This window comes from Marmota marmota, unplaced genomic scaffold (assembly GCF_001458135.2).
Source record: "Marmota marmota marmota unplaced genomic scaffold, marMar, whole genome shotgun sequence".
In the NCBI taxonomy this organism is placed as follows: Eukaryota; Metazoa; Chordata; class Mammalia; order Rodentia; family Sciuridae; genus Marmota; species Marmota marmota.
The window spans coordinates 4315759-4342974 of record NW_025999869.1 but is presented as its reverse complement, the minus strand read 5'-3'; the positions used below and the strand labels follow the sequence as shown (position 1 = coordinate 4342974).

Sequence of the window (27216 nt, the reverse complement as noted above, 5' to 3'; positions counted from 1 at the left end):
AGGAAGGAAGAGAGAGAGAGAGAGAGAGGAGGAGGAGGAGGAGGGAGGGAGGAAGGGAGGGAGACAGTCCTCATTTGCTTTACAGGATTATATGGCTCAAGAAAGAAAGAAAGACCCATGCACAGCAAAAGACTCAGAAAACCACAAAGCACTGTGTGGAGGGCAGGGCTATTGTGTCTTCTCAGTGTCCCTTATGCATCATGACGTATGTACAAGGCACAGAACATGAAATACTGTCTCACTGTGGCCTTTGTTTTTCTGGGACAGATTGTAGCAGGGTGTGTAGCCTTGTGCACTAGGAGGTGCACATTGAGGTGCCCGTGGGTAGTACGTGGCATAGCTGGACTTCCCGAAATACCATTGACCTCAGGTGTCCTGAGACTAAGGTCACAGTTGGAACTAGGTGACCCAGATGGTGCAGAGGATGCCAGGGTTCTGCAGCCGGCTGCCTGCGACCACTGGAAAACAACATGGCTTCCCTGGAAACTCCACACTGGGAATTTCTTCAGTTGATCTGAAAGAAATCTAAGAAGCTGGCACTAGACAGAGGCACTGTTGGAAACTGAAGATGAGACCACTTATCATACCTACTGGAATTTATTCTTTCAAATACGGATTGCTTTGGTTCCCAGGTGCAACCAGTCTATTAACCAATTCATGGATTATTTATATAGAAATGTAAGCAATGAAAGCACTAACAATCTAATTGTTCATCTAGAAGATTAAATATAAGATAGATAATGAAGGTAAAAATAGATATGATGACTAAGATAGGTAGATGGTAGATTAAAGAAGATTGGAGAGGTAAGAGCGATACATGATAGAGATCAATTAATAATAGAAACACATAACACACATAGACAGAGTCAAATGGTGAGTATAGACTTGAGGCGATGCTAACAATATCAGGGGCAAGAACAATCACACCCTCAGCACCACAGTGTGTGGGGTCTCTGTACCACGCTTTCAGACTCCACACCCCACACTTGTCCTTGCTGAATTCTTGCAGCAACTCCGAATCCAGATCCAGAGCGATTAAGCAACTTTCCCCAAGTCTGCAGCCGGCCAGCCCCTGTTCTTTCATCTAAGTCTCCCTGTTCCTGAGTCAGAGGACCCCCCCCCACGCCCCCACCTCCCAGCTCTGAGTTCTCTTTGTTACTCTCAAGCCTTTGTTTTGTGTGAAAGCCTCTTAGAAATTCTGAAAATAGCCCCAAACCACTGTCCATTCATTGAGAACCCGAAACTGGCTCCTCCTAGGCTGTACCTGTTCAAGCCGCCCCCAAGGTTCCCAGGTGAAAGTGAGGTCTTCTCGGAGAAATGAACCGGCTTTCTCTCCAGGGGCCCACTCCCTGCCAACCAGCGCAGAAATGTTTTCTCGGCTGGCTGGACTCCAGAGGAGCTCTAAGGAAGTTGGTTTGGGGCCAGAGGAATCTATGGTGCATTGTACCCTGAGGTCCTCCCTCCTGCCCACTTGCTTTAACTTCTTGTATCTTCCTTGAGCTTCCTTCTGCCTCTTCCCTTCTCCCACCTCCCCACCTCCAGGACTGGTGGGTCTGCACAGGAGCTTGACCTCAGTGTCCCAGAGGTGCCTCTGGACATCTTGTCACAGCCTCAGCTCTCTCCTGCCCCTCCAGATGAGTCCCTCCCTGCCCCCCTCCCCTAGGGAGCAAGACCAAGCCTCCAGGGTGTTCTAACCTGAGCCTCCCCTCCGGCAAGCTGGGTTCCAGGGCCACTGGACTCAGGGCTCAGTGGACACTGTCATAGTGCTTCTGTTAGGAAGTTCAGCTGGCCATGGGGAACGGAGGCCTTGTCTCTGGGTGTCCCTAAACGGACCCTGTGAGAGTTAAAGAATCCTCTGTGGGAGATCTGGGAAATGGGAAGGAGAAGAGGTGGAGAGATCTGGCCAAATTCCTCCCAGAGTCTGCCCCACCTCTCCCCGTTGGCCTGCTAAGCTTCTATCCTCAATTTCTGGGTCTCCAAGTCTCTTTTTGAAATTTTCCAGTCTGAAAAGCCAAGGCCCTGGAACCTAAAATTCTTAATGTAGAACAGGACTTCTGTTGATCCCAAAGAAACTTTTTACAATGTGCATCCAATGGGCAAATTCTTGTTTTATGGGTGGGAAGCTGGGGGTGAAGAGGTGAAGTGGTCTGCCTGAGGTCACACTGCCAATTCCCATTCCCCAGATAAGGCTGGAGAGGTATCCTCCAGATCCCGACATGGCCGAGGGGGTCACCCACCTTACTTGACTCTCCTAGGCCTAAAGTCTCAGAGTCTTTCCTGACTGAGGTCCAGAAGGCTATGGAGACACCAACTCAGAATGAAACCCCTGGGTGCCAACTGTCTTGTCGGGAGCCGGCCAACCCAGACACCCAGGACCAATGAGAACTCCCAAGGGAGGAGCTGCTGGAGGCTCCGCCCACCTCCTTCTGCCCAGCTGGTTCGACAGCTCTGCCTTTCCCAGAGCTAGGTCTTCCCCATCAGAGTGGCTGTGATCCCATATCAAGAGTTGGGGCTGAGATGGAGGGAATCCTCGGGACACAGAAGAGCATGCCCTGCCTGCATACCGTGCCTGGAAGCCCCGAGGCCCTGCCCTAACAGAGCCTCTCACTGCCTGGTAAGGAGCTGCTGGCCTTGGAGGGAGGGAGGGAGAGAGGGAAGGGAGGAAGGAGATCCAAAGGAAGCCTCCTGGGACACAGGGATGGAAGGGGCTGGGCCTGGAGTTTGAGCCCTTCCTCTGCCTCCTGACTTCCACAGCATGATCCCTTTTACATGGGGGGAAACTCAGCCTCAGGAGGAAGTAGTACCATCTTGGAACAAGTGACGGAGCCAAAATTAGGTCCCCTCCCATCAGCCATGAGCGCCACAGTTGTTTGCCTCTGTGCTGCGGATGGCCAGTCCAGCAGGTGCAGGGCACGCCTGGCACCTCTTTGCTTTCTTGGCCCTCCTGGGCAGGACCATGGCACTGATAATGACTGCCCTCACCTCGGCCTGATTCAGGCTCCACTCCTGCTTCCCAGCAAATGCCTGTGTCTGTGCAAAGTGACGAAGGACAAGGAAACAGTGCCTGGGTGGGAAGGGGGCTGGGTGTGGCCCCTCTGTGCAGCCCAGGTGTGGTGGGAGCGGAAACATGCCCAGTGCAGACCCCGCACCGTTCCTTGGAGCCAGGCCAGGAAAAGAGCCATCAGCCCCCTGGGTGACCTAGTGTCCTGTGTCTGCCCTGTCCTTCCTGCAGTGGTGCCAAATCAGCTCACACTCTGGGTGGCAGCACCGGGGACATTAGAAAACACTTGAAGTTTGGGGTCCTCTTTGTCACCGTGGGATTACGGAAGAATCCCATGGAAGAAATGAAAGGGAGAGGAGAGAGGCCATGAGGGTGTAAGAAGCATTTTTATTCCCATTGGTCAGAGGGGCAAATGGAGGTTGTGAGACTCTGGTGTCTGAATCCGAAGCTCCAGCCCTCTTCTGCAAGTGGAGATGAGATTCGAGCCAGAGGTGCCCTCAGGGTCGGTAATGGTATATAGGCTGCCTCTCTTCAGGCACCCGCTGCAACCTTCTGAATGCCAGCCTGGGTGCTTCCAGCGGGAATCTCATCTGTAGCTGCCCCAGTAACCTTCGGGGACACTGCCCTCTGGTGGCTCAGTGCACCCCTCTGCTGAATGCAGTTCCAAAGGCCTATGTCAAACACGTGGCCTGATCTTCCACTCCACTAGCCATTCACTGCTCAGCTCCTCGATCACACCACATGTGGCACAAGCTGCGCTTCACACTTGAGACATGCAGTGCACACGGCTCTCCATCCCAGGATGGATTGGTGTAAGCAGAGTCAAGGGTAATGTGGTCTAGTGTGGGGAATTGGGGGCCCTCCTCCTAGATGCAGTGTAAAGAACAGGGACTTGGAAAATATAGATCCAAATCATGGCCACTTGACTGCTATGTGACCTCAGCCAAATCCCTTCACATGTCTGAGATTCTACCCGTGGATCAGAGGGCTGTAAGATTCAGATGACCTTAAGAGCCAAACACAGGACCTAGCAGGCCTTTAGAAGGCTTTCCCACCTCTCTTCTTCCATGATAGAATGAAACCCGCAGGAAAACCTAACGAGTGAGCGGGACAGGATGGGGCACATTGCCCCTTGTAGCCTGGGCAAAGTTTTTAAGACTGGAGACTGGGGGCGGGGGGGGGGGTCAGAGGCCCTTAGGATTCTCTTCAGAAAGGTTGGCCCCTGGGAAAGCCCTGTTCACAGGACTCTGAGAGCTGAAGCTTAGGTAGCTCCCCAACTTGCTTGGTCAAGGGCAGTTTCCCGTAGGAGGTAAGAACAGAGGAATATCCCACATGAGCACTGAGCCCATTCAGGCCAGACGAAGAAGAAGTCGTGGCTACCCAGGGCCAGGGAGAGGCCAAGTTTGACTGGGTTAGAGAGTGAGCCAGGGCCAGGCCCCACTACCTTGTCCAACATCTAGAGGGCCCCCAACCTCCTTTGTGCCACTGACAAAGCTCTCTTTGAGAATCAAAGGACATACCTGAGACTTCCATCCTGGCACGGCCCCTGATGGGTCCCTTTGTTTGCACACCAAGATCCCCTCGCGTGGCTCCATTCACTCACTGCCTGCATGCCTCTCCCATTGAAGACTGGCCCTCTGGGGTGTCCCCACGTGTCTGGTTCATTGGGGGAGTGGCCTCAACTTCCAGGACATTGGAAGGCGTGGGAGCCACTTAGTGGACCTCTTAAACTTGATGATCAGGGCCAAGGAAAAGGACCAAGGCATCCTGGAGCAAAGGGGTTAAAGGAACAAAGAATGACTTTGGTCACTAGTGGGTTGGTAATGTGGGGTTTACAGCTGGTATTTCAATGAGCAAGCAGGAACGGGCTGAGGTAGACAGGCTGAGCCGAATCATGAGTGCTACTTGGTGCAAAGGTGTTCGTTACTGACTTTGTAGTGAAAAACTTGGAAACTAATATTCATGAGCAGGGCATGTGTTCGTCTGTGTGGTAGAAAGCTGGCAGACAGCACATTCAGATCACAGAGCAAAGATGAAGAGGACTCGGGAGAGCCAGGCAGGTGGTGCACTCCTGTAATCCCTGTAGCTGGGGAGGCTGAGGCAGGAGGATGGTGAGTTCAAAGCCAGCCTCAGCAAACTAGCGTGGCCCTAAGCAATTCAGTGAGACCCTGTCTCTAAATAAAATACAAAAAAGGGCTGGGGATGTGGCTCAGTGGTTAAGTGCCCCTGAGTTCAATCCCCAATACCAAAAAAAAAAAAAAGGACCTGGGTGAGCCTCTTGGACTCAGTTCTGTCCCTCGCTTGCTGCAGAACCTTGTGACATTTCTTATCCTCTCTAAGCCTCAGTTTTCTCCTTTGTCAAATGAGGATGGTAGTTACGGCTTCAAAGAAGCATAAGGATTTTAGAGGCACTCAGCCCAGGCAACGTTCATTAAGTGTTCAATAAATGTCAGCTACTTGAAATGGAAACAAGTAAATAACAAAATGCACATACAATCACCAGATTTCACTTTTCAATTTTTTTCTTTATGCAGAAATATAAGTACACATAAATAAAGCAACTGTTAACAATGTTTATCTCAGAAGTATGAGAAACGAGGACTTACACTTCCTTTGTTTTGCTTTTGCCTTTTAAAGTAGACTTGATGTTTCTTTCTTTTTTTAATGTTTATTTTTTAGTTGTAGTTGGCCACAATACCTTTATTTTATTTATTTATTTTTATGTGGTACTGAGGATCGAACCCAGGGCCTTGCACGTGCTACTCCAGCGCTGTGCCACTGAGCCACAATCTCAGCCCTAGACTTGATGTTTCTAGACCAGATTTAGGTTCACGGTAAAAAACAAACCCCTCACACACATGTGACTGCCACTGCCATCGACATCTCACGGCAGAAGGGGACACTTGTTGCAGTCTAGGAACCTACACTGACAGATGGCTGAGTTTCACTTTTAACTTTACTCCTGTCTGTTCCTACAATGAGCAGCCTGCTGGCTCTCTAAGCAGCACAATGTTATGTCGTGAAGGGCTGAATCTGGCCTGAAGGTCCAGAATAGCTGGACTCTAGGAAGTAGCCTGGTTTACAGAAGTTACCACGGAGAGCAGGGTGAACCAGCCAGGTGCTGCCTGGGAAGACAGCCTGAACCCAAGAACCCCATGCCACTGTCACAGCCACCGAGGTCCAGAGACCTCATGCTCTCCCATGAGAGTAGATCCAAGGGGCCAGTCCCCTGGGCCATGCCTACCCCAAGGTCTCCACACACACACCAGCTGAATGGCTTCAGAGCTCCCAGGGATCAGCCAACTGAGGCACAGGCCTGTCCTGAAGGAACACAATACAGAGGCACAGTAGCCAGCCTTGGATTCAGAGTCACCTCTGCCACTCCAGTGCACAGTCCTCTTCACGAGGCATCATAAGACGGGATTCACCTGCCCACCACACCAAGGGGCTGTGAAGATGGCCAACACAGCTGCCTCATGGTCTGGACTGTAAGATAGATGGGACAGCGCCCGACTGGGTGAGGGCAGACGCAGTCGGGGTGGCAGGACAGGGCCACAGTAAGCACAGCCGTGCAGCTCACAAAATATGCAGACCAGGACAGCTGGCTGCATTTCCTGGCTCAGATGAATCATTGTCTAAATAAGGGCTCGGCCTTTATTTGGGTTTGATTTAAAACAATCCTCCAAAATGATGGCAATCCTAGAAGACTCCCCGGGAGCAGGGGCTGCTTAGAAGGCCAGGAGAGAGGGACTGTCAGGAACTGGGAGTCGAGTAACCTCCATACCTGCCCACCCCAGGAAGGGGAAGCCCGCAGGCAGGGGAGCCTTCGGATGTCTTCCCTCACCTCACCTGTCTGTCTTCTCCCCAGTGATTCCTACTCCGACCCTGTCTGTGAGGACAGCTCCTCAAGATGAGCTACGGTCTCCAGCTGACCTTCATGTGTCTGAGCCTCTTGGCTCCAAGGTAAACTGTGCTGCCCCACCATGGCCTTGGTCTGAACTGTGTTGCCAAGGGCCCCATGGTGGATGGTTGCTGAATTTCCTTCTGCCCTATGGTGAAGCTCACCCTGTTCCTTTCCCCTCCCTCAATCACCAGAACAAAACAACGTCCTGCCACCCATTCTCAGTAGAGGACAAGAGTGTCCTCTACTGAACCCTTGAGCTGTTCAGAACACTCTGAGGGTCCCCAAATTATCTTGACAGTTTGATCTAAGCAAGTGCATCATAAAATGGAGACACTAACTCAATCAGCTGAAAATGAAGAGACTTCTCCTTAGAAAAGTCGCTGCCGGTGACTAGACACACCACAGGCGAATTCAAGTTCACGTTGACGCCCATCCGTGTTTACTCACTCATGAACAAGCATGTAGAACAGAGCCCCGCCCCCCTTTCTTTTCCAGGATGTGCGTCCAGGGGAACCAGTTCAACATCGAGGTCAGAAGAAGTGATAAGCTCTCCCTGCCTGGCTTTGAGAACCTCACAGCAGGATATAACAAATTTCTCAGGCCCAACTTTGGTGGTAGGTTATCCTTTGTGACCAGGACAACAGTCCCTGGCGTCCTTCGCCTTCCTGACTTTCCTGTCCCTGCCGAAGCTGTTTATCTGATTTGAACTGTTCTTCCAATTTGACTTCCCAGGAAAATGCCGATTTTCCTTTCACAGAAAAAAAAGGCTCTCTCCTCTGAGAAGCCCACCCTGATTTCTCCAGGGTCCATCTCTTTTCTTCGACCCTTGTTTTGAATCATAGCCAAGCGTTGCCCTGTGATACTGTACCTGGCTCAGCTCAGGACAGCAGCCCCTTGAGGAGTCCTGCTTGTACCTCCCTCACCCCCACAGAAGCTCCATGCTGGACATACATACAGCAACTTGCCAACTAATATCTGTTGAAAAATGAAGCCAAAGGGTGAGGGTAGCTAACTCTACCTCTTCAGAGCTGGGAAGGCCACCAGGGTGTCCTTGATCCAGAGCTGCCCACTGGAGGAGTCTGGGCCTCTGGAGACAGGCCACCTTGGTATCCTGCCCTGCTCAGATCACAGGTCAGCCACAGCCCATGGGAAGCTGGCCTTGGAGCAGGTGCTGGTGGACCCCAGAGCACAGCAGGGGCAGCGGCCGATCACAGGCCTCAGGTGGAGGTCCAAGGGGTGCCTGGCCACACAATTAGGATCTGAGTCCCTTATGCCAAGGGACCTCCAGAGCTAGCTTCTCAGGCCCTGCTGATGGGCAGGTGAGCCTGAACACCTTGGCCAGGTCCTCAAACGTCTCTCAACGTCTCTGTCCTCCCGAGACTCAAACAACTAAGTCAGGTCACTGTCTTGTTTCCCTGTCACTGGCCAACAAGATACAGGGTGCTTGGGCAAGGAGGCCGTTCTGAGAACAGGAAGCCTGGGGTGGACCTAGAGGAATGTAAGGCCCTGTCCCATCTGGGGTGAAAATGGGCTCTGGGGTCCTTGGTCAGAGAGGGAAACACAAGTCCTCTCCCCTCCCCTTCTGGCTCCCTGCTTCTTAAAGGGACCTACACTCACGGGGCAGCCTGGAATCTCTGTAATGTCCGTGCACCCAGCTTCTAGGACCGGAGGCCCTTAAGAGACAAGAGCTCCACAGGACAGTTCAGGAACTGAGCTGAACAGAGCAAAGGGCTGCCAGCAGGCACTGAGGAAGCTACTGAGGCAGTGCCACTGACCTCTTTCCTAGGAGGAAGCTGCCCTCTGGTGGCACTGCTCACTCCTGTAACTCCAGGGAGAAGGAGCGAGCTCTGGTCCACAGAAAAGCCAGCTGCAGCAAGGCCTGGACTAGACTGTCCAGGAAGAAACCAAACAAACGCTGGGCAGGACTGGAGCTCTCTGTGCCTCCCCCTCTGCCTTCCTCAGGGAGGGCAACTAACCCGCCATCCACTTACAGCAGATGGCAAAATCTTCCCAAGCCCAGCCCCCCGAGAGGCATTGTCCTAATCTGTTTGTGTTTGGTGCTGCTGGAAAGAAGACCTGAGTGAGTCTGGGTAGTTCATAATGAGCAGAAACTAACTGGCTCCCAGTTCTAGAGGCTGAGAAGTCCAGTTCAGCACCGGGCACTGCCTTCCTACTGCGTCATCACATGGTGGGGGGCAAGAGTGGGACCATCTTGCTGGTCATGATCGCATGAATCCTACCCTCAAGGGTATGATTAATCACCTGATGCTTAATCACCAGTTAAAGGTCTTGCCCCTTAATACTGTTAAAATGACAATTTATTTTCAACATGAGTTTGGGGAGTGTGCTGGTCATTTTCCCATCACTGTGACCAAAATACCTGGCAAGAACAACTTAGAGGAAGAAAAGTTTATTTCGAGCCAATGGTTTCAGAGGTTCAGCCCATGATCAGCCGACTCTGTCGCTTTGGGCCGAAGGTGAGGCTGCCCATCATGGTAGATGGGCATGTTGGAGAAGCACTGCCCCATTCATGGCAGCCAGGAAGCAGGGAGAGAGAGAGAAGGAGGGAAGGGATGGCAGGACACACCCCAGTGACCCACCTGTTCTTGCCACACCCCACCTGCTAACCATTACCACCCGGTCAGTCCTTTCAAACTAGAATGGACCGATCACAGCTCTCAGAAGCCAATCACTGCACCTCCAGACATACCTGAATTAACATAGGAGCTTCTGGGGGAAACCTCATATCCAAACCACAACAAGAGGGGACAAACCACAGCAGCACTAGTACCTCTATGTGAACTAGCACAGAAAGATCTAGCAATTTGCTCAAGGTTGCAAGGCTGTTAAGGGACCAGCATGGGATTCAAACCCTTCTCCCTGACTCCAGGATCCTCTTCTTGATGCTGTGCTTTGCTGTCCAGAGGGGCAGGAAGCCACTCTATACCCCGCCCTTTCAGAAAGCACCTTCCAGGATCTGCCCTCAAAGATCTCTCTTTTCCCACCAAGTATTAATACTCAAGTATCTTTCAATTGCATTGGTTCTAAAACTCCATTTCCAAACTCCCACCTCCATTCGATGTCTTGGTTTTCTTAGATTAATAATTAAGCTGCTTTGTCTGATTCCTTTGGATGAGACGTTTTCAAGCTTCTTTTGAATTCCACCTCTCTTCTGCCAGTTAATGCATTGCTACAGTCCCCTGGGGCTCTCCCAGTTATTTATTGCAAGTGAATGCATCTATTAACCTAGTGAGCAAAGGTTCTTTTCTCCTCTCAAATTGGCTAGGATTGGGGAAGAGAGAGGAGGAAAGGGAAATGCCTCTGACGGCAGCTATTATAACATGATGAGCAAGACCCGCAATAGGTAACCGTGTCTGAGCACCTTCTGCAGGTGATGGGCAGGCACTTCACATACATTCCCTCTTACTGAAACTCGGCAAAGACACTGCCATACCCCCGACCTCATTTAACCCTCTCCATGACCCTAGGATATCATTAGCATCAGCCCAACTTGCAGGTGACAGCACTGCCGCACGAGAAGATTCGGTAACTTTTCTCAAATCTCAGAGCTGGGATGTGGTGGAGCTGAGAACTCACATGGTTCAGACTCGGGGTTTTTTTCCCACATCTGTGGTCTCAGGAGAAGTAGTCTGGCTTGGCCTGGCCTGGCTCCTGAGACAGTGGCTGGGAGCCTGCAGTCTTGGGAGCTATGAACAGTTCTCTCTGGAGTTGGATTCATCTGCCAGCTCTCCAGAATTGAGGCCTAACAGAGTCTGTGCACAGGACAAAGTGCAGAAGGTTCTGGAACTCTAAGTAGTTTAGGGTTCCTGGAGAGTAGAGGAAGAGGAGAAAGTGTTAGGACATCAGCAGGAGCTCAGCTATGAGGGGGCAAGATGAATGCCATCTGGTGGTAAGTCTAGTTCGATGAAGAGAAGGGAGGACAGTGGTCTCCACCCAGACTACCAAGTCTGTCACATTCTACATGATTAGTCCCTTGCAAGCAACACAGGAAAAATCCTCCATCTGAGAAGTAGCAAATGCTTTATCACTATGCCTTTTAAAGTAATGGAGCAATGTCCCATATGTAGTAAGATAACAATTCACTTACGCATATTTTTCATACAAAGGGAGATGCACTATACACAGCGGTTGCTCCTGAGAAGGAGTAAGATAGAAATTAGCCTTGTCATAGTTTAAGATTTTTCAAATTTTTCTAACAAGCAAGTGTTACTTTTGCAATTTTTAATAGTTTTGTTTTTCCAATGCACCAATGCAGAGGGTGGCTGTGTAGTCCAACGGGGGTGAAATGGATGGGTAGGGGAGAAGGACATATTGTGTGTTTCTACTAAGTTTTTCTGGATTTTTCTCCATCCTTAGAAGAACCAGTTCAGATAGCGCTGACTCTGGACATCGCAAGCATCTCTAGTATTTCCGAGAGTAACATGGTAAGCACCGTTCCCCTCCATTTCACCCAAGGCTCCCTGGCCTCGAGTGTCTTGGGCATATGCTTTCCAGCTACTCCAAGACAGAAGGGGAGGAAGCACTGCCCTTCTCCACTTGGAATCGCAGAAGCTAGAGACCTAGACCCAGATTCAAGATAGTGGGAAACTGGGAGAACAGGGTTTCTCAGTCTCAGAAAGAAAGTGGATTCAAAGGCCAGGAGGAAAGAAACCAGTGAGTGAAGAAGGCACATTTAGTGAGGGATAAAAAAAAAATGGAAAAAAAAGAATAAAAGTGCTGTGGGAAGCCTGGACATCACACAGCGCTTCAGAGATGGGGACACAGGAAAGCCACCATCTAATGACCGCCTCTGCAGGCCCTCTTATCTAAGAGATCACCTGAAAGACTGGGTCACACTGGGGGAGGTTTGCCAAGAGGTCACTGGGCAGCCAGGTCAATCTCGGACAACCTAAGCACTTTGCCCACCAAAATCCTTAGCCATTTGATCTCGGGAAATGCAAGCTTTTGGGCCAGGGAGGTCAAGGCCCTGGACCGGGACTCCCTGCTGGTAGGAGAGTCGTCATCTAGAATTAACAGCACAGTGTTTTCTCTCACTGCTGCAGGTGACACACAACTTCTCCACCCAGGTCTGCGCACTTGCTCTAAATGGAAGTGGGAGGGTAACACGTGACCCTCGTGATCTGCTCTGGAGGGTTCACTGCCCCCCCACCCCGTTCACTCACCCATCTCCGTGCGCTGCTTCCCCCTCAGGACTACACGGCCACCATATACCTCCGACAGCGCTGGACAGACCCGCGGCTGGTGTTTGAAGGCAACAAGAGCTTCACTCTGGACGCCCGACTGGTGGAGTTCCTCTGGGTGCCTGACACCTACATTGTGGAGTCCAAGAAGTCCTTCCTCCACGAAGTCACTGTGGGAAACAGACTCATCCGCCTCTTCTCCAATGGCACAGTCCTGTATGCGCTCAGGTGAGCTGGCACTGGGGCTGGGAGGCAAAGCACCTGGAAGAAGACTCAGATGATCTTAGGCCGTTCTGCCATGCTCCTGCCCTCCTAGAGCCTTCCCCATAACAGTGGGCCCTCTCTCATCCACTGTGGCTCCTCAGCATCTACAGAGCACCTGCTCTGTGCCAAGCCCTGCACTGGATACGAGGGAGCAGAGCTGGACAGGACACAGCCTGTCTTCAAGGACACTGGAAACAGACGCATCCCCCAGTGCTGGGGCCCAAGGTGGGGAGTAGGTTAGTGGTTTGGGGGTGATGTTAGGAGAAGCTCTCACAAGATTCTGGGCTGAGTCCTAAAGTGTGAAGGAAATGACAAGGGCAGCGAGGTGCATGGGACCCTTCATGGGACTCGGTGGAGCAAGGTTGCTCCAGAAGGTGACAGTGCTGGTCTGAGTCATATTTGCACAGAATCAAGGCTCAGTGCCACCAAGCCTCTGTCACCTGCATTCTTGGGCTCTCCATGCGTACTCCCCAACTCTAGAGGCCTAAAATTCCTTCCACCCAATCGCTCATGGAGCCTGAGGGCTAGAACAGGAAAGGAGGTCTCTACATGCTGTAGCGAGGGCTCGTCCTGTGTAAACGAGGTACAAGGATCATGCACAATAGGCTCCCCGAGGCCTGGGGGTGGAGGCCAGGACCAAATATCGAAGACACTGATCTTTAATACAGAGTAAGAGTCTCAAGTTATAAAGCAAAGACTGAGCTAGCCATTAACAGGACTTCTGCACACAGCTCAGCAGCCCCGAATTTTGCAAAGACCAATCCAAACCTCAACTCCTCTTTCAAGAAACCTAACTAGACCTCTCTCTTGACCCCAACTCCAATTGACACTAATGTACCCTTCCCTGTGTCCCCACTGCACATGTGTGCTTATCTTATGTGTCTGTCTGCAAGAGAGCAGCACAATCAGTTTGGGGTAAGGATTATGAACAGTAGGTAATGGTTTGTAGCCTGGCACTGGAGTCATAAAGACTTGGGTACAATCCCTGCTCTGTCCTGGGCAGCTCTGTAGCCATAGGCAAGTTACGTGACCCTCTGAGCCTCAGGTTCCTTAGCATCAAAATGAGAATAATAGTATTTCCTACCTCCCAGAGGCTCAAAGGGCTGAACGCAAGCAGAGAACTCAGCAAGCACTGGATGAATGGTCGTTGTTATTCTGTCTCCCTTTAGGGGAGCGTGGGATCCTCAAGGTGGGCACTGTGCTGTGGTGACCTCTGCTTCCTAGAGCACCTCTCACTGTCCTTAATAAATAAGGAAGCCAAGTGAAAATATGTGACTCTTGAAAAAAAAGTCCTGTAGATTGAAATCTCCACCACAAGGGCTTCTCTGACACTGAGCTGACCATCCCTGGGTGTTGAGCCCCGAGAGCCACTGAGCCAGGTACCCTCCACTCCCTCTGCATCCTGATCCCATCAAGAAGCCAGGAGACCAGGGCTCCAGTTCCAACTCTGCCACTCAGAGCCACCTGAGCCTGAGCAAGCCCCGTGATCACTGTCATGACCTTGCACAGGTAGACACATTGAAAAACTGAAAGGAAGACATCTTAAACCAGCCAGCCGTGAGTCTGCTCTGTGATATGCTGGCTGGCTGGCCTCTGAGTGGCTAGCCTGCCAACTCCCCCACTCTGGACCCAGCTTCTCTTAGTCTCATGGGTGTTGTTGAACATACAAAGAGCACAGGAAACCTCAAAAATTTGGGGGGATGGGTCTCCACGCCACATGATCCCTGCAGGAGCCCAAGTGAAAGTCCTCGGAACACTCTTCTGAACTCGTTTTTTCTTTCTTAGAATCACAACGACTGTGGCATGCAACATGGACCTGTCCAAGTACCCCATGGACACGCAGACGTGCAAGCTGCAGCTGGAGAGCTGTGAGTGGCCACGCCCATAGGCCCCATTCCTGGGTGACCTGGATCTGGAATTCAGTGTCCCCTACCCAGTGATCCTTCTTTTTCTGGTGTTGATTCACAATGGATTCAGTCCTTCTGACTATCCTTCCAAATGGATTTAGGTTCTTCTCAAAGAAAAACCTTCTAACATCACATCTTTTGGGGATTATTATTGTGCATTATTATTATTATGCATTATTACCAAAGAGACAAAGGAAGGGAATGCTTTGGTGGGATTCATGGCCTAAACCAGGGACCCCCAAGCCTCCTCCATGTGCCAACTCAGCCCATCATCTCTTCTGTTAATCAAGGTTAATGGGGAAGCCCTGCCCACTCATTTATGTGTCACCTGTGGCTGCCGTTACACTGGGACAGCAGAGTCGAGTCTTTATGACAGAGACCCAAGGGCCCACAAAGCCACAAATACTGACAGTCTGCCTTGCTGCAGAGCTTCCAAGAGCCCCTAATGAGCAAATTCCAGGTGAAATTCCAAGAAGGAGCAGTAATATTTCCCAGAATTGTGTAACCACAGAATATGACTCACTTGTTTCATGAGTATCTCTACTTTATAGAGAACATCTTGATAAAAATGGGTCTACACTAACACCTGATAGTTTAACTCTTAACTTTTTATTTATACCATCTATCTGGCTGCTCATCCTCAAAGTGTCTGTGGTGCTGGGTGAGTTCCTTTTGAATCCCCCTTGGCCATGATCTTTACCCCCACATCCCCACTGTCAGTCTACCAAAATTCAATCAACCATGGGTCCCTACAGATACCAATGACAACCTTCTACCAACACCCTTTCCATTTGTCAGCACATAACCCTCTAGTTTCTAGAAAGCCTCAAAAGCTTTCTTTTTTTTCTCCTTTTATTTTTTTCTGGTGCAAAAGCACTGTGGTCACTAGCAAAACTCCCTCTTCACTGCAGAGGAAGTAGAGAAGCTAGAGGGAAAGACTCCTGAGAGGAGGTAACCAGTGTGTGTGACCTTGATGTGCTATTGCCCTGGGCCTCCTTGACCAAGAAACATTTCATACATTCCTGCCACTGGACTAGAAGGTCAACAGGGATTTTGTTCCTGTGGCTCATTCATGATATAAGCTATAGATTTTTTCTGAGTGTACCATAAAGTGATTTTAAAACAGTAATATGGGGATAATGAAAAGCTTTTAATAACTCCTTTCCAGTTTCTCTAGTGCCCATTTATTATCATTATTTTCCCCAAACTGAGTAACCACACGATGCTTATTTTGGATTCCCCAAATCCTGCCAGAATGTTAAACTGAATTACGACACAATTGTCACACAGGACTCCAATATTCCTCTGCTAGCTCCTTTCCATTACTTAGGACGAGGGCCACTGTTTTTCTTTTCCTCTGTGTCCTAAGGAAAATATTTTGACTCTTTCTAATACTTTAGTTCTGCATATTTTCCCACTAATGTCTCCAGCGAGTCTGGAGTGCTGGTTGAGTTCCCCTGTCAGCCCTCATTTAAATGCCTTTGCTTCTTCCACTCAACAACTAAATGACTTCTGTGCCAGATAGTGAGGTAGATGTTTGCAATACAAAGATGAAATGATGTGCCAGCCTTCAGTCTGTCCTCTCATGGAGAGCAGGACTTAAAATAATTACAGAGACTAGATGGTGACAATAAGAAGTAATGGCACTGTGGAGCCTGGAGGAGTTCGAGGTGTTCTAGAGGAGATATCACTTGAAATCAGACATGAGGGATCTGTTGAAGCTGGCCCAGGGGACGAGGAGTGGGACACAGCGTCTGCCAAGGCACAAGAGCAAGAGGGAACATAGCAGAGGTTAGCAGGGCCAAGTGGGGGCTGGCATGGCTCTGGCTAGGCGTGTCTGGAGTGTGGCTGGGGCGTGGCTGGGGCGTGGCCTGCGGGTAGAGTGCTTGCCTAGCACATTCAAGGCCCTGGGTTCTATCCCTAGCGTTGAAAAAAAGGGTCAACATGCAAAGCAATCCGTTAATATTTATCACACAACTGCTTCCAACTTTTCAAAGAACTTACTTGCTATATGTAAAGTTTAACATAATAATGCCAGCTAAACGGGCATCTAAATTGCAACCTGGGGATTTGCTTATGATGAGAAATGAAGGTTTACTCTTAAGTGATGTGTGTCAAATGAATTCCCTGGCACTGTTAAACAATCTCCATTGTTAATAAGCCACTCTAAAATGCTCACCAAACTTGTCACCTGCGGGGAAAAGAGTACCACAGATAGGACTTGTTAAGGCAGCTAAGCCTGGCTTGTAGTGTGGAGGGGACTGCGGACAGGCTCTGGAGACAAATGGGCCCTCTGTACCTAAGAACACAGTGGGCAGCATCAGGAAAGTCCACCCATGGTGAGGTAGAAGCCATTTTTCAAAAGTAGACATTTAATTAAAGACTCAGATTAATTATCTTATTCATTAAATGCATGTAGAATCTTCCTGAAGCAATGCAGCTGTTTGGTAGCAGAATAAAACTTGGGGTTATCAAAAGAGAACTCATCTGAGTCCCACATGAAACAAGTAATTGCCCTCCATGTGTCGTGGCTGGGCTCATCTCAAATCCCAAGAGCAATATTCCGCTGGAAACTTCACGTTCTGTTTGCACAAATACTGTCCCCAGCGAGCAGGGGAAGGTTTCGCTGCATGTTTATTAAGCAGTTATCTGGGTACAGAAACCTCACTCAGGGTTTTTGTTGCATGCCATCACGAAAAATGAATTGATACCATCCCACATTCCCCATAGTCACTCAGGGACAGGGGTGTGTGTGTGTGTGTGTGTTTGTGTGTGTGTGTGTTAATGTAACAATTGTGCTTTTACTAGTTGCAAAAGCAAAGTGTCCAAGTAGGTAACTGCACTCTTGGTTTTTATAGATTCTTTAGTTCTTTGGGATCCCAAGCAATTTGGACAGCTCACTTCAGTGCCAAAGTGAACTTTGGATGCTTCCAAAGGAAAGCCCACAGACAATTTTTACCTGAAAATCTTTAAAGAGCTGGTGCATTATGGAGGAGGAGACCACCCCTACTAGATATTGGTTACCAGAAGCAGATTCTTTTCAAAATATTTGTCCCAGCACTAACTCCATATTTCCTAGCAGCCTTTGAAAATGAAGGCAATGGCTGGGCATGTGGCACACGATGCCTGTAACCCCAGCAGCTTATATGCTGAGGCAGGAGGAGTGCAAGTTCAAAGCCAGCCTCAGCCACGTAGGCCCTAAGCAACTTAGCAACACCCTATCTCAAAATTTAAAAAAAAAAAAAAACGTTTAAAAAGGCTGGGACATTACTCAGTGGTTAAACTCCCTTGGGCTCAATCCCTGGAACCAAAAAAGAAAAAGAAAAGAAAATGAAGACAATATATTGTGTGCATGTACAAATATGTAACAACAAATCCCATCATTATGTGCAACTGTAATGCACCAATAAAAATGTGGGGAAAATAAAGGCAATATATTTTTGTGTTTAAGATCATAGGTACTGGAATCCCTGGACTTTTCCCATCCCTAGCCATTTGGTTTTGGGTAATGAAACTCTCTAGACCTCAGTTTACTTATCAGTGAAGTGGGAAAGTAATAGTGTCTGGCTCAATGATTTGGTTTTCAATAGATAGATAGATAGATAGATAGATAGATAGATAGTAGTTGGACACAATGCCTTTATTTTATTTATTTATTTTTATGTTGTACTGACATTGAACCCAGCACCTCGCACGTGCTAGGCGAGCACTCTATCTCTGAGCCACAACCCCAGCCACTTCAATAGGTTTATTATGGTATAATTTACATACCCTAAAGTTTACAGGGGTTAAGTATAGAATTCCACAGTTTTAGTAAAATTACCAAGTTGTGTGACCATTGCCATATTGCGTTTCCCCGACCCCACAGAGTTCCCTTGGCTTATCTGCAATCACCCCTCCTTCCACCACCAGCTCCCAGGCACCATGAATCTACTTTCTGTCTGTATGAATTTGTCTTTTCTGAATATTTCATACAAATGGAAATCAATATAGTATATGCTCTTTTGCATTTGTTTTTTTTCCACTTAGCAGAACAGTTTTGAGGTTCATAGGCGTCACAGTGTGTTATTAGCACTTCATTCTTTTTCATTGCCAGGTAATGTTCCTTTGTATGGAGATGTACGTGTATACGTATCACAGTTAATTTATTTATTCATCAGTCGACAAACATTTGGCTATTGTGGGTAATGCTGCTCTGAACAGTTGTGTGCTAGTGTTTGTATAAATAAGATTTTATTTCTCTTGACCGGATACCTTGGTGTGAAATATGGGTCAAATGGTAAAAACATATTTAAGTTTTCAAGAAACTGCCAAACCTTTTTCCAAAGTGGTTATACCATTTTACATTCCCACCAGTGCAGTTCCAATTTCTCTATGTCCTCACTTTGTTATCTGTCTTTTTTATTGTAGTTACTCTAATGAGTATGAAGTAGCATCTTATTGTGGTTTTGATTTGCATTTTCCTAATGACCTATAATGTTGGGTATTTTTTGTGTGCTTATTATTCATTCAGATATATTTCCAAAGAGATATTTTGAGGATTAAATGAGATGATGATGTTGTAAGGCATTTAGTAATGTTTACTAAATTAAATGACATATTATAATTATCATCATTATCATCCAAGGGCTTTGAGATGAAACTTTCCTAAAGTTCAATGCAGGCTTTATTTCTTGCTTGCTTTGTTATCAGGAGAAAGTTAGGCAACCTCTCTGAATCTGAGAGCTTTTATGTATAAATTGAGCAAAACATAGCTCCTTAATTCTGAGACAGAATACTTATTGAGTAATACATAATACTTATTGAAGAAACACAGAAATGACTACAAGTTTGTGAGAACATTAGAGACCAAGTGGGTCCAGGATGACAATTATTGGCTAAGTTAATAAAACAGCTTTGAGATTATCAAACTCACATGGTGACAAGCATCACTGAAGTGGCTGGCTGCAGGATTCTTGTTTCGGTTTTCGCATTTCCACCAATGCGATATGAAAGACCAGTTCTGAAGTCTCTGAAGACCCATCGGCACTTACTTAGACTGCCCTGGGAAGCAGTGCAGCACAGGCCTCTGGGTGTTGATGGGTATGGTATTTCCGTGAGGAAGGAGGCCGCTGCTTACTGGGGATTGGAGCCAGGGGCCCTCGGCCACTGAGCTACATCCTCAGCCCTTTTTATTTTTCATTTTGAGACAAAGTCTTGCTAAGTTGCTGAGGCTGGCCTCTGAAGGAGGCCATATCTAAGGCTCATCATCCAGGTTTAGACCCTGCTTACCATAGGACCAGTTCTCAATGGATGGCGCATGGTCCTAGTAGGTGATGTCACTCTGAGCAGGCACTGCTGTGGCACGTGAGAGGTCTTGCCTGGAATCATCCTTGAGCCCACTACCATCAGGATGGAGTACAAACTGTTTCCATGTCATAGCATTTTCCAGACCAGTACCGTCGGTGCCCTTGCACTGATCAGGGCTCTGTTTATTGGCAGGGGGCTATGATGGAAATGACGTGGAGTTCACCTGGCTGAGAGGGAACGATTCCGTGCGAGGGCTGGAAAACCTGCGGCTTGCTCAGTATACCATACAACGCTACTTCACCTTAGTCACCAGGTCCCAGCAGGAGACAGGTAACTCGTGTGACAAATCGTACAAAATAAAAATAACCGAACAGAAGTGGCGGGTTGCACTCTGAGTCAGAAGTCTCCTCTCTTCTCCACTTCACTCCTTCAGGGTCCAAAAACCCCTCAGAGGGGCAGAAGGGGTGGAGGGTAGAGGGTCTGCACCTATTCCTCGCACAGGACTGAAACGGATTTTCTCAAGACGGGGTTTGATTATGAGTGTCTGCCACTTTCTCATCACTTGCTCATTAGCTGATTTATGGTATAATTTTAAATCCAGGATTTACCTTGGGGTGGCAGGAACTTGAGCTGTCCCCTCAACTCTCCTGTTTTCTCCCTACTCTAGTCTGAGCCAGACTTCTGTTCCCGGGGCACAACCTCTCCACCCTTCCCCAGCCCGGCACCGGCCACTGCTGCCCGGTCGGCTGCAATGACCTTCCCTTCACAGAAGCACCTGCTTCTCCAACCCGCGGCACATGCTGTACGCCCCAAGGTCCTCTCTCCTGCTCAGAATTCGATCAGCAATAGCGCTCATTGCTCGTATCCCCCACGTCTAGGGTGTGATAGTTTCCTAAAGTACAGTAAATCCAGGATACCGCTGAAACATCAAAAATTAAATGCCATTGAATGGGTCTATTAGGTCTACCCAGTGGGAATGTTGAGAAGTGGACAGTCTCAGGTAACCCTGAGGAGGTGCTTATCCAACAACTTCTTTGTAAGCACAGAACTGAAAGATGCAGGGTTTGCATGCTGGGGGCTCACAGTCTAGTGAGGAGATGTCAAGGACACCGGGGGTCACAACAGTGTAAGAGTCAGATGACGGAGAAAAGCCCAAGCGGAACTTGCAATGCACAGTGCCAGCAGCCCTGGGAGTCCCACTCCGTGCAAAAATACCCAGGTGTTGTGGGGACCATGGCAGTTCGACATGAGCCAGGCTTTCGTGAATAACAGGGGGCTTCATGTGAATATGGTTCAGTCAACCGTCCCATGGGGACTCTGCTCCGCCATGTGAGCAGACACGATTTCTTGTCTCTTATTGACCCCATCAGGAAATTACACCCGGTTGGTCTTGCAATTTGAGCTGCGGAGGAATGTCCTGTACTTCATTCTGGAAACCTATGTTCCCTCCACTTTCCTGGTGGTGCTGTCCTGGGTTTCATTTTGGATCTCCCTGGATTCTGTCCCTGCAAGAACCTGCATCGGTAAGTTTCTAAGAACTGGGTCACCGCGTACGTTTTTCCCCTTCCGTCACTGTCCTCATTGGTATTCCCAGGGCAATCCAACAGCTGGCTCCTTGAGAGTCTTTTACAGAAAGAGACAGCGACTACTTTAGAAGCAGTGCAATTTTAAATTCGTTAAAGTGACAGATGAGGGGAAATTGTGATCAGGTGACCCCTGTCGGTGATGTTGTGGAAGGAAATGGTTTAGCAAACCACATTGCTCATTTCTGTGCAAAATGGGCAAATTAACCCAGGTCCACAAGGTCACAGGTTTTTCAGAATGAGATCTGCTCCGTTTCTGAGTCCTGTCCTCGCCTGGCTGACCCCTGAGTGGAGACCCTCCGCTAGGTAACAGAGGAAAGTCCACTGGCTGCCATCTTGGAAATATTTTTTGCTCTTTTCCCAGGAGTGACCACTGTGTTATCAATGACCACACTGATGATCGGGTCCCGCACGTCTCTTCCCAACACCAACTGCTTCATCAAAGCCATCGACGTGTACCTGGGGATCTGCTTTAGCTTTGTGTTTGGGGCCTTGGTGGAGTACGCTATTGCTCACTACAGCTCCCTGCAGCAGATGGAAGCCAAGGACAGGGTAAGAATCCTGAGGCCCCTGTGGGTGCTCTGTCACTTTGCCATGGGCTGCCCTGTAGAGGTGAGCTGGTTCTAGTGTCTGTCACCCAGTGACTTGCTTGGTTCCAGTAAGTCCCATCCTTCCAATGTGGGCACATCTGGAAGTCATGGGGCCCCTTGAAAAAGGTCATCCCTTTTACCAAATGCAATGAGATATGAGGACATTTAATTCCAGCAGAAAATGATTCTCATCCATAAGCAACATACAATTACAAGAACAGGAATCCATGAAAAATCTAATTTCCAACCACACTTGATCAGTTGTTTACAAGTTTCAGGTTAATATGTAGGTACTATTTAATTCTTTGTTGCATTCTTACATTTTCAAATTATACAAGTAGTGGTTTATGGAAAAATTAAATTGAGACAAATTTCTTGATTAGCACATTTTTCTGCTAATTGGAAAAGATTGTTATTTTTTTTTTTTATTTAGCAGCGGAACATCAGGGTCCAGTTATCTGAAAAATAATGATGATTATTATTATTTAAGTACTTACATGCACCAGATCCAAACCTTCAGGAAATATCATATCATTTTAAATGTTCCTAACCACCAACAAGGTTTTATCTCCATTTTTCAGTTGTGGAATCTGAGGGACAAGAAGGTTTATCTCAGGGACACAGAGAGTAAGAGGTAGAGGGGGGATTTCGATCTAGATCTGGGGCTTCTAAGCCTGGCCCTGTCCCTCTGTCCTGCTGGCCGTGGGCATTGGGCCTCGCTCTTGGCTATTACTCTTTACAGCCCCGAGGAACCCTTGGGTCATTTGGAAGCCAAATTGAATCGATCCTACCATCTTTTAATAGGCCAATAGGAATAAGAAAGAAAATAGTAGGATCCAATTCAGAAGACATACCTGCCTTTGGCAATGGGCCAGACTGCGCTAAGTCCAACAGTGAGCAGATGAGGCATCATTAGAAGGGGCAGAAGGGGCTCCCCTTGTGTCCTGCTATTGCCAGCAGCACTCCACAAAGCCACATTGTCCAAGTGACACAGGCAAAGAAGTCTACGCACTGAGCCAGCCAAAGAAGAATGTGGGTTTCATTCATTCTGCTCCCTGCAGGCTCCCTGAAGGGACAGGAAAGGGGTCTAATTACCCACCAAGTGTCTAGTTTTCTAGATTGGTAAAAGGGGGGTTGGAATGTGACTGAGATCCTCTACCAAAGCACCAGATGCTCTTATTTTCCTGAGTGTGTAATAATAGATGCGCTATTGAGTACTTGCTGTATGCTAAACACCTATCAACAGCTTCTAGTCCACCCAACAACCCAGTGAAATAGTACCATTATTGTCCTTATTTTACTATAGAGAAACCTGCCAGAGAGGCAAGGTGACTCATCCAGGACCCTACTCCTAATAAATAGCCTGTCCCCAAATCTAAACCACATTCTGTCTGACTGCATTACATTCCCCGCAGCCTGGGCACGCCCACCTGCTAGAGAACACCAACCCTCTGCAACTGCAAGGGGAGCATCAAAGTTTCCACTTTTGTGTGGCATAGACCTCAGGACACGGCTGATTTCTATTATCTCCCATAACCACTAATTCCTTCTCCCTGGAAAATAATAGAATTTCACCAAATACTTGCTAAATACTTCACATGATTTATTCCACTTAATCTCCCCATCAGCTCCCACGGTAGCTATTTATATCATGACCCATTTTGCAGGCAAGTAAATGAAGTCTAAGAGAGATTAAGGTGACTAGATGTCCACAAGAGTAGGAGGCTGAGTGGGATCTAAACCCAGGTCTGCTGACTTTACAGCCTGCGCAGCTGGTATCTGGCACTCTGCCCTGTGGATCTAGGGAGGGTGATGGTTGTTCGTCATGCAGGCTGGGGACCCACAGGTAGGTGCCCACAAACAGGACAGCAGGGCTGCAAGTCTCTGTTAAACTTAATTACTCAACACTTAGGCCTCTAAACTTCTCATTAGTTTACTGCCCACTTATTTCTTTGCTGAATCAAGTCTTCCAAGCTAACGGCATGGTTTGTGAACTAGGGGACGGCGAAGGAGGTGGAAGAAGTCAACATCACTAACATCATCAACAGCTCCCTCTCCAGCTTTAAGCGGAAGATCAGCTTTGCCACCATTGAAATCTCGGGTGACAATGTTGACTACAGCAACATGACAATGAAAACCAGCGACAAGTTCAAGTTCGTCTTCCGAGAAAAGATGGGCAGGATTGTGGATTATTTCACAATTCAAAACCCCAGCAATGTTGATCGATATTCCAAACTACTGTTCCCTTTGGTTTTTATGCTAGCCAATGTTTTCTACTGGGCATACTACCTATACTTCTGAGACAGCCTTGAACTTTGTGTTTGCCATAGGTCTCCAGCAGAACAAGGTCATGATGTCAATGGAATTCTAGGCCAAACGTGCTCTCTAGCACAGTGGTGCCAAAAGTGGCTAAAATGACACTTATTTCTGTTCAAACGATGAGTTCTCAGCTGTTAAAAATTCTAAGTTGTGTCGCAGTCCAAACATTACAGGTTTTGTAATGGAAACATCAGCCTGTACCTCTTTCACTTTTATGAAGCCCCATGGAGCCCAGGGCTGACCGTGTACCCAGTGGCTCCCTGGTCTGAATTTACCTCATATCCCATGAGAAGAAGATGGTCGCATATATCAAGTAACCCTCAAGTGTTGGGGGTTGTTTCTGAATTAACCATGCAAACTATGTATTAAACCTCTGTGGGTGCTTATAAAATACATTGCTGCCTATTTAGGGAGTAATGTTTTCAAGTTTTTGATTAAAATGAAATGTGGGCTTATGTCAATTCACTGGTAGTCACTGCCCTAACTCAAGAGTAGAGTCAGTTTTTAATAATGAGAATTGTTTAGCATTACAGCAGAATCGTTTCCAAATTCTAATACGTCCTCTCATTGAAAAATCAGATGTTAAGTGAATAGAAAGTTAGTGGATCAATAATATAAAATATAAATACCTTGTTTCTAAAAGATCATGGATTCCCCAGACTAGAAGACTTTGGGTCTTCATTCCCCCATTTTATGTGTCTTACCGTTTTACTCTCAGTGCACATCGGTCCCAAACACTGCAGAAGCCCTTTTCCTACATCAGAGATGGAAATGGAAGCATTTTCTAAACTCATTTGAGGAGTCTTAACATGGACTCTTGCCATGAAGACTTGCAGAATCACCATTACTCACATCCTGGTGAGGCAGTAAAAGTACCAGGTGGACCCCGTCAGAGCGCCCTCTGGTGTTCTATCACTTCTGATAGCAACAGTGAGCACTACTTTGCCAGAGGCAGATCCCCTGCATCCTTCCAAGAGGAGCGTCCATCCCTGGGCTCCAATGACCAGGAATGATGCCTATTAGATAACAAGCCACATTACCCAGCTGCAAGCGGCTTAGCTCAAGTAGACTTGGCCTTGCTCAGATCCCTGATCCTTTTAGCTGTCCTACTTTGAGTGGCTTACCCTGAAGGAGTAGGAGGATGCTGGCCCTGGGCCCTGAATGTTCTCAATCACCACAGGACATGTTCCAGAACCTATGTGCAGGCTGCAAGTGAGCTGTCTTCTCCATGTCCAGCCGACCTCACCCTCACACCAGGGCCTCGGCCTCTGCTCCTCAGCCAGTCCAGCCAACAGCACCTAAGTAGCGCTTGCAGGTGTGCCAGGTGAAGCCTCCCATTGATTTAGAGGACATCGCCTTCTTCAGTTCTTTAGCTTTGTTTTCTAACAAATGCACAGCTTTTCCTTCCTTTCAGAAACCCACCGCGGCTCTAGAAAACCGTTTCTCTTCCTCCACTTCCTGTACCCCTGAGAGCTCACTCCTTTTGCCATTAAGACACTATACCCACAGTTCATTTTCTAGGGGTCTGATCACCTGAACCTTTAACAAAATGTTTCTAATGGGTGGAGGGTGGGGTGAAAGAGGTGGAGGGTGGTTGACTGGCTCTATCTATCATATTTGTGACATTTTTTAAAAAAAGGTTTAAAAATAATTCTGCTCCAAAGCCCCATTTAAGCTATGATATAAGAACAACTGTAAATATGTGAAACTGTGAAATAAATGCACCATATTGACTACCCACCAGATCAAGTGGTCCTCTACAGAATGTGCTCTAAGGTCCCACTCTAAGGTCTCAGAAGTACATGGTAGTGGAAAATCAGGGGCCCGCCTATTCCACCCTCGTGGTCCTCCTGCCTAGACAGCACACAAATACACCTCTCTATCTATCTATCTGTCTATCTATCTATCTATCTCAATTATTTCCTACACAAGAAATGGTAAGATCTGATGACACACCAGGGGTTTTTCTTTTATGTCACAGCATAGTGACACTTGGATTGCTATTAAGCCTGTGGGCCTGGCAATGCTGAAAGGTCCAACCCTCAAAAAATACCACAGATTCTCTTTTAAGCCTTCTTTATTATTTGGCAATTCTCTTACGTTTTTGTTGAATGATAGTTTGGCTTGAGAATATGCCTTAGGTTTTTTTATCACTCTGTGCTTACATAGTTCTCAGTAAAAGCTCTTAATTTTCTAGATCTGTCCACATATACTATCCTTCCAGAGCACTTTGTACAAAGTATTTATTTCTTGGGTGAAAATATCAAGACTCATCTCATCAAATTTTCAAGGACATGAAACTAGGTGAGGTCAGGAATATTCTAAGTCACGAAAATAAACATTTTCATTACCCTGATATTGAGAATAGCAAAAGTCTCAACATAGGTTGTTGGATAGACAAAGGAGGCATTTACTAACAAGTAAATGACAGCAGGTTGGTTTCAAATGAAAGTGAGGGAGAAATGGAAAATGACCGTAATGGAAAAGAGCCTGAGATTACAGTAGACCACAAGCTGATGATGAACAGGCAACTCGGGAAGAGTTAACTGTAAAAGGAAAGCTCTGTGTGGGCTTTCTGGGCCAGGCAAACGTAGTGGCTTGCAGGTATTGGTGATTGGCATCCAGGATGGAGATGAGATCCTTCCTCAATGGCGTGCACCATTTTACAATATGCAGAGCAGCTCAGCCTTGCTTCTGGCCCACAGTGGCTCACCTGTCCACAACATGTTCACTGCCAAAGAGTCTTGCTTCTTAAAACATTCACATTTTAAAAAATTAACTCAAAAAGCAGGGAATTACACTTAATACATGATCAAGGTAATTTACACGTTATACCCATGACTTAGAAAATTTTCAGTATTTGTTTCACCTATTTTTAGTTTTAATACATATTAAATTACATATAATTGCCAACATTTTTTAAAAATTTAGGTATATAACAGAGTACGTTTGTGTTGAAAATCAGAAAGTCCAATTTTGGTTCACATTTTTAAGAAGAATGTACAGAAATGGAAAAAAGAGAGAAATGGAAGAAATTATTAAACTCATAGAAAACAAGTCCAATAAGAAGGAGCTTTTGCACCTTGACAAAAATGTCTGAGTGAGTCTGTCATTGTTAGGTTAAAGAAGGGTTTTGTACAAGGTACGTGCTGTCCCAC

At 47.6% G+C, this 27216-nt stretch overlaps 2 protein-coding genes across 4 annotated transcripts in view; one reads left to right on the top strand and one right to left on the bottom strand.

Moving 5' to 3' along the window:
* Positions 1-2291, bottom strand: part of LOC125620413 — a 29498-nt gene extending 27207 nt beyond the window's left edge. Inside the window, exon 1 of one of the 2 annotated variants that reach the window (XR_007352075.1) lies at positions 1696-2291. The gene's annotated coding sequence lies outside the window, so the exon portion shown is untranslated. Of the gene's footprint in view, positions 1-1264; positions 1423-1695 lie in introns of those variants that run through there. The other variant, XR_007352074.1, reaches the window with a different exon arrangement.
* Positions 2292-2443: 152 nt separating this feature from the next.
* LOC107148041 (gamma-aminobutyric acid type A receptor subunit pi) lies at positions 2444-25803 on the top strand. Of its 2 annotated transcripts, XM_015492627.2 has the most exons (10): positions 2444-2614; positions 6870-6964; positions 7401-7519; positions 11283-11350; positions 12117-12334; positions 14156-14238; positions 19759-19896; positions 20937-21089; positions 21514-21701; positions 23738-25803. In XM_015492627.2, the coding sequence occupies exons 2-10, from the start codon at positions 6912-6914 to the stop codon at positions 24038-24040; spliced, it is 1323 nt and encodes a 440-aa protein (XP_015348113.1). In that variant the 5' UTR covers positions 2444-2614; positions 6870-6911; the 3' UTR covers positions 24041-25803. The 2 variants fall into 2 exon arrangements, with proteins under 2 accessions (XP_015348113.1, XP_048671550.1); XM_048815593.1 differs by lacking the exons at positions 2444-2614; positions 7401-7519.
* Positions 25804-27216: the final 1413 nt, after the last annotated feature.

Coding starts and splice junctions, on each gene's coding strand:
- LOC107148041 (XM_015492627.2), top strand. CDS start 6,912: ATGAGCTACGGTCTCCAGCTGACCTTCATGTGTCTGAGCCTCTTGGCT. Junction 14,239..19,758: donor CAAGCTGCAGCTGGAGAGCT/GTGAGTGGCCAC, acceptor GTTTATTGGCAG/GGGGCTATGATGGAAATGAC. Junction 21,702..23,737: donor AGATGGAAGCCAAGGACAGG/GTAAGAATCCTG, acceptor TTTGTGAACTAG/GGGACGGCGAAGGAGGTGGA.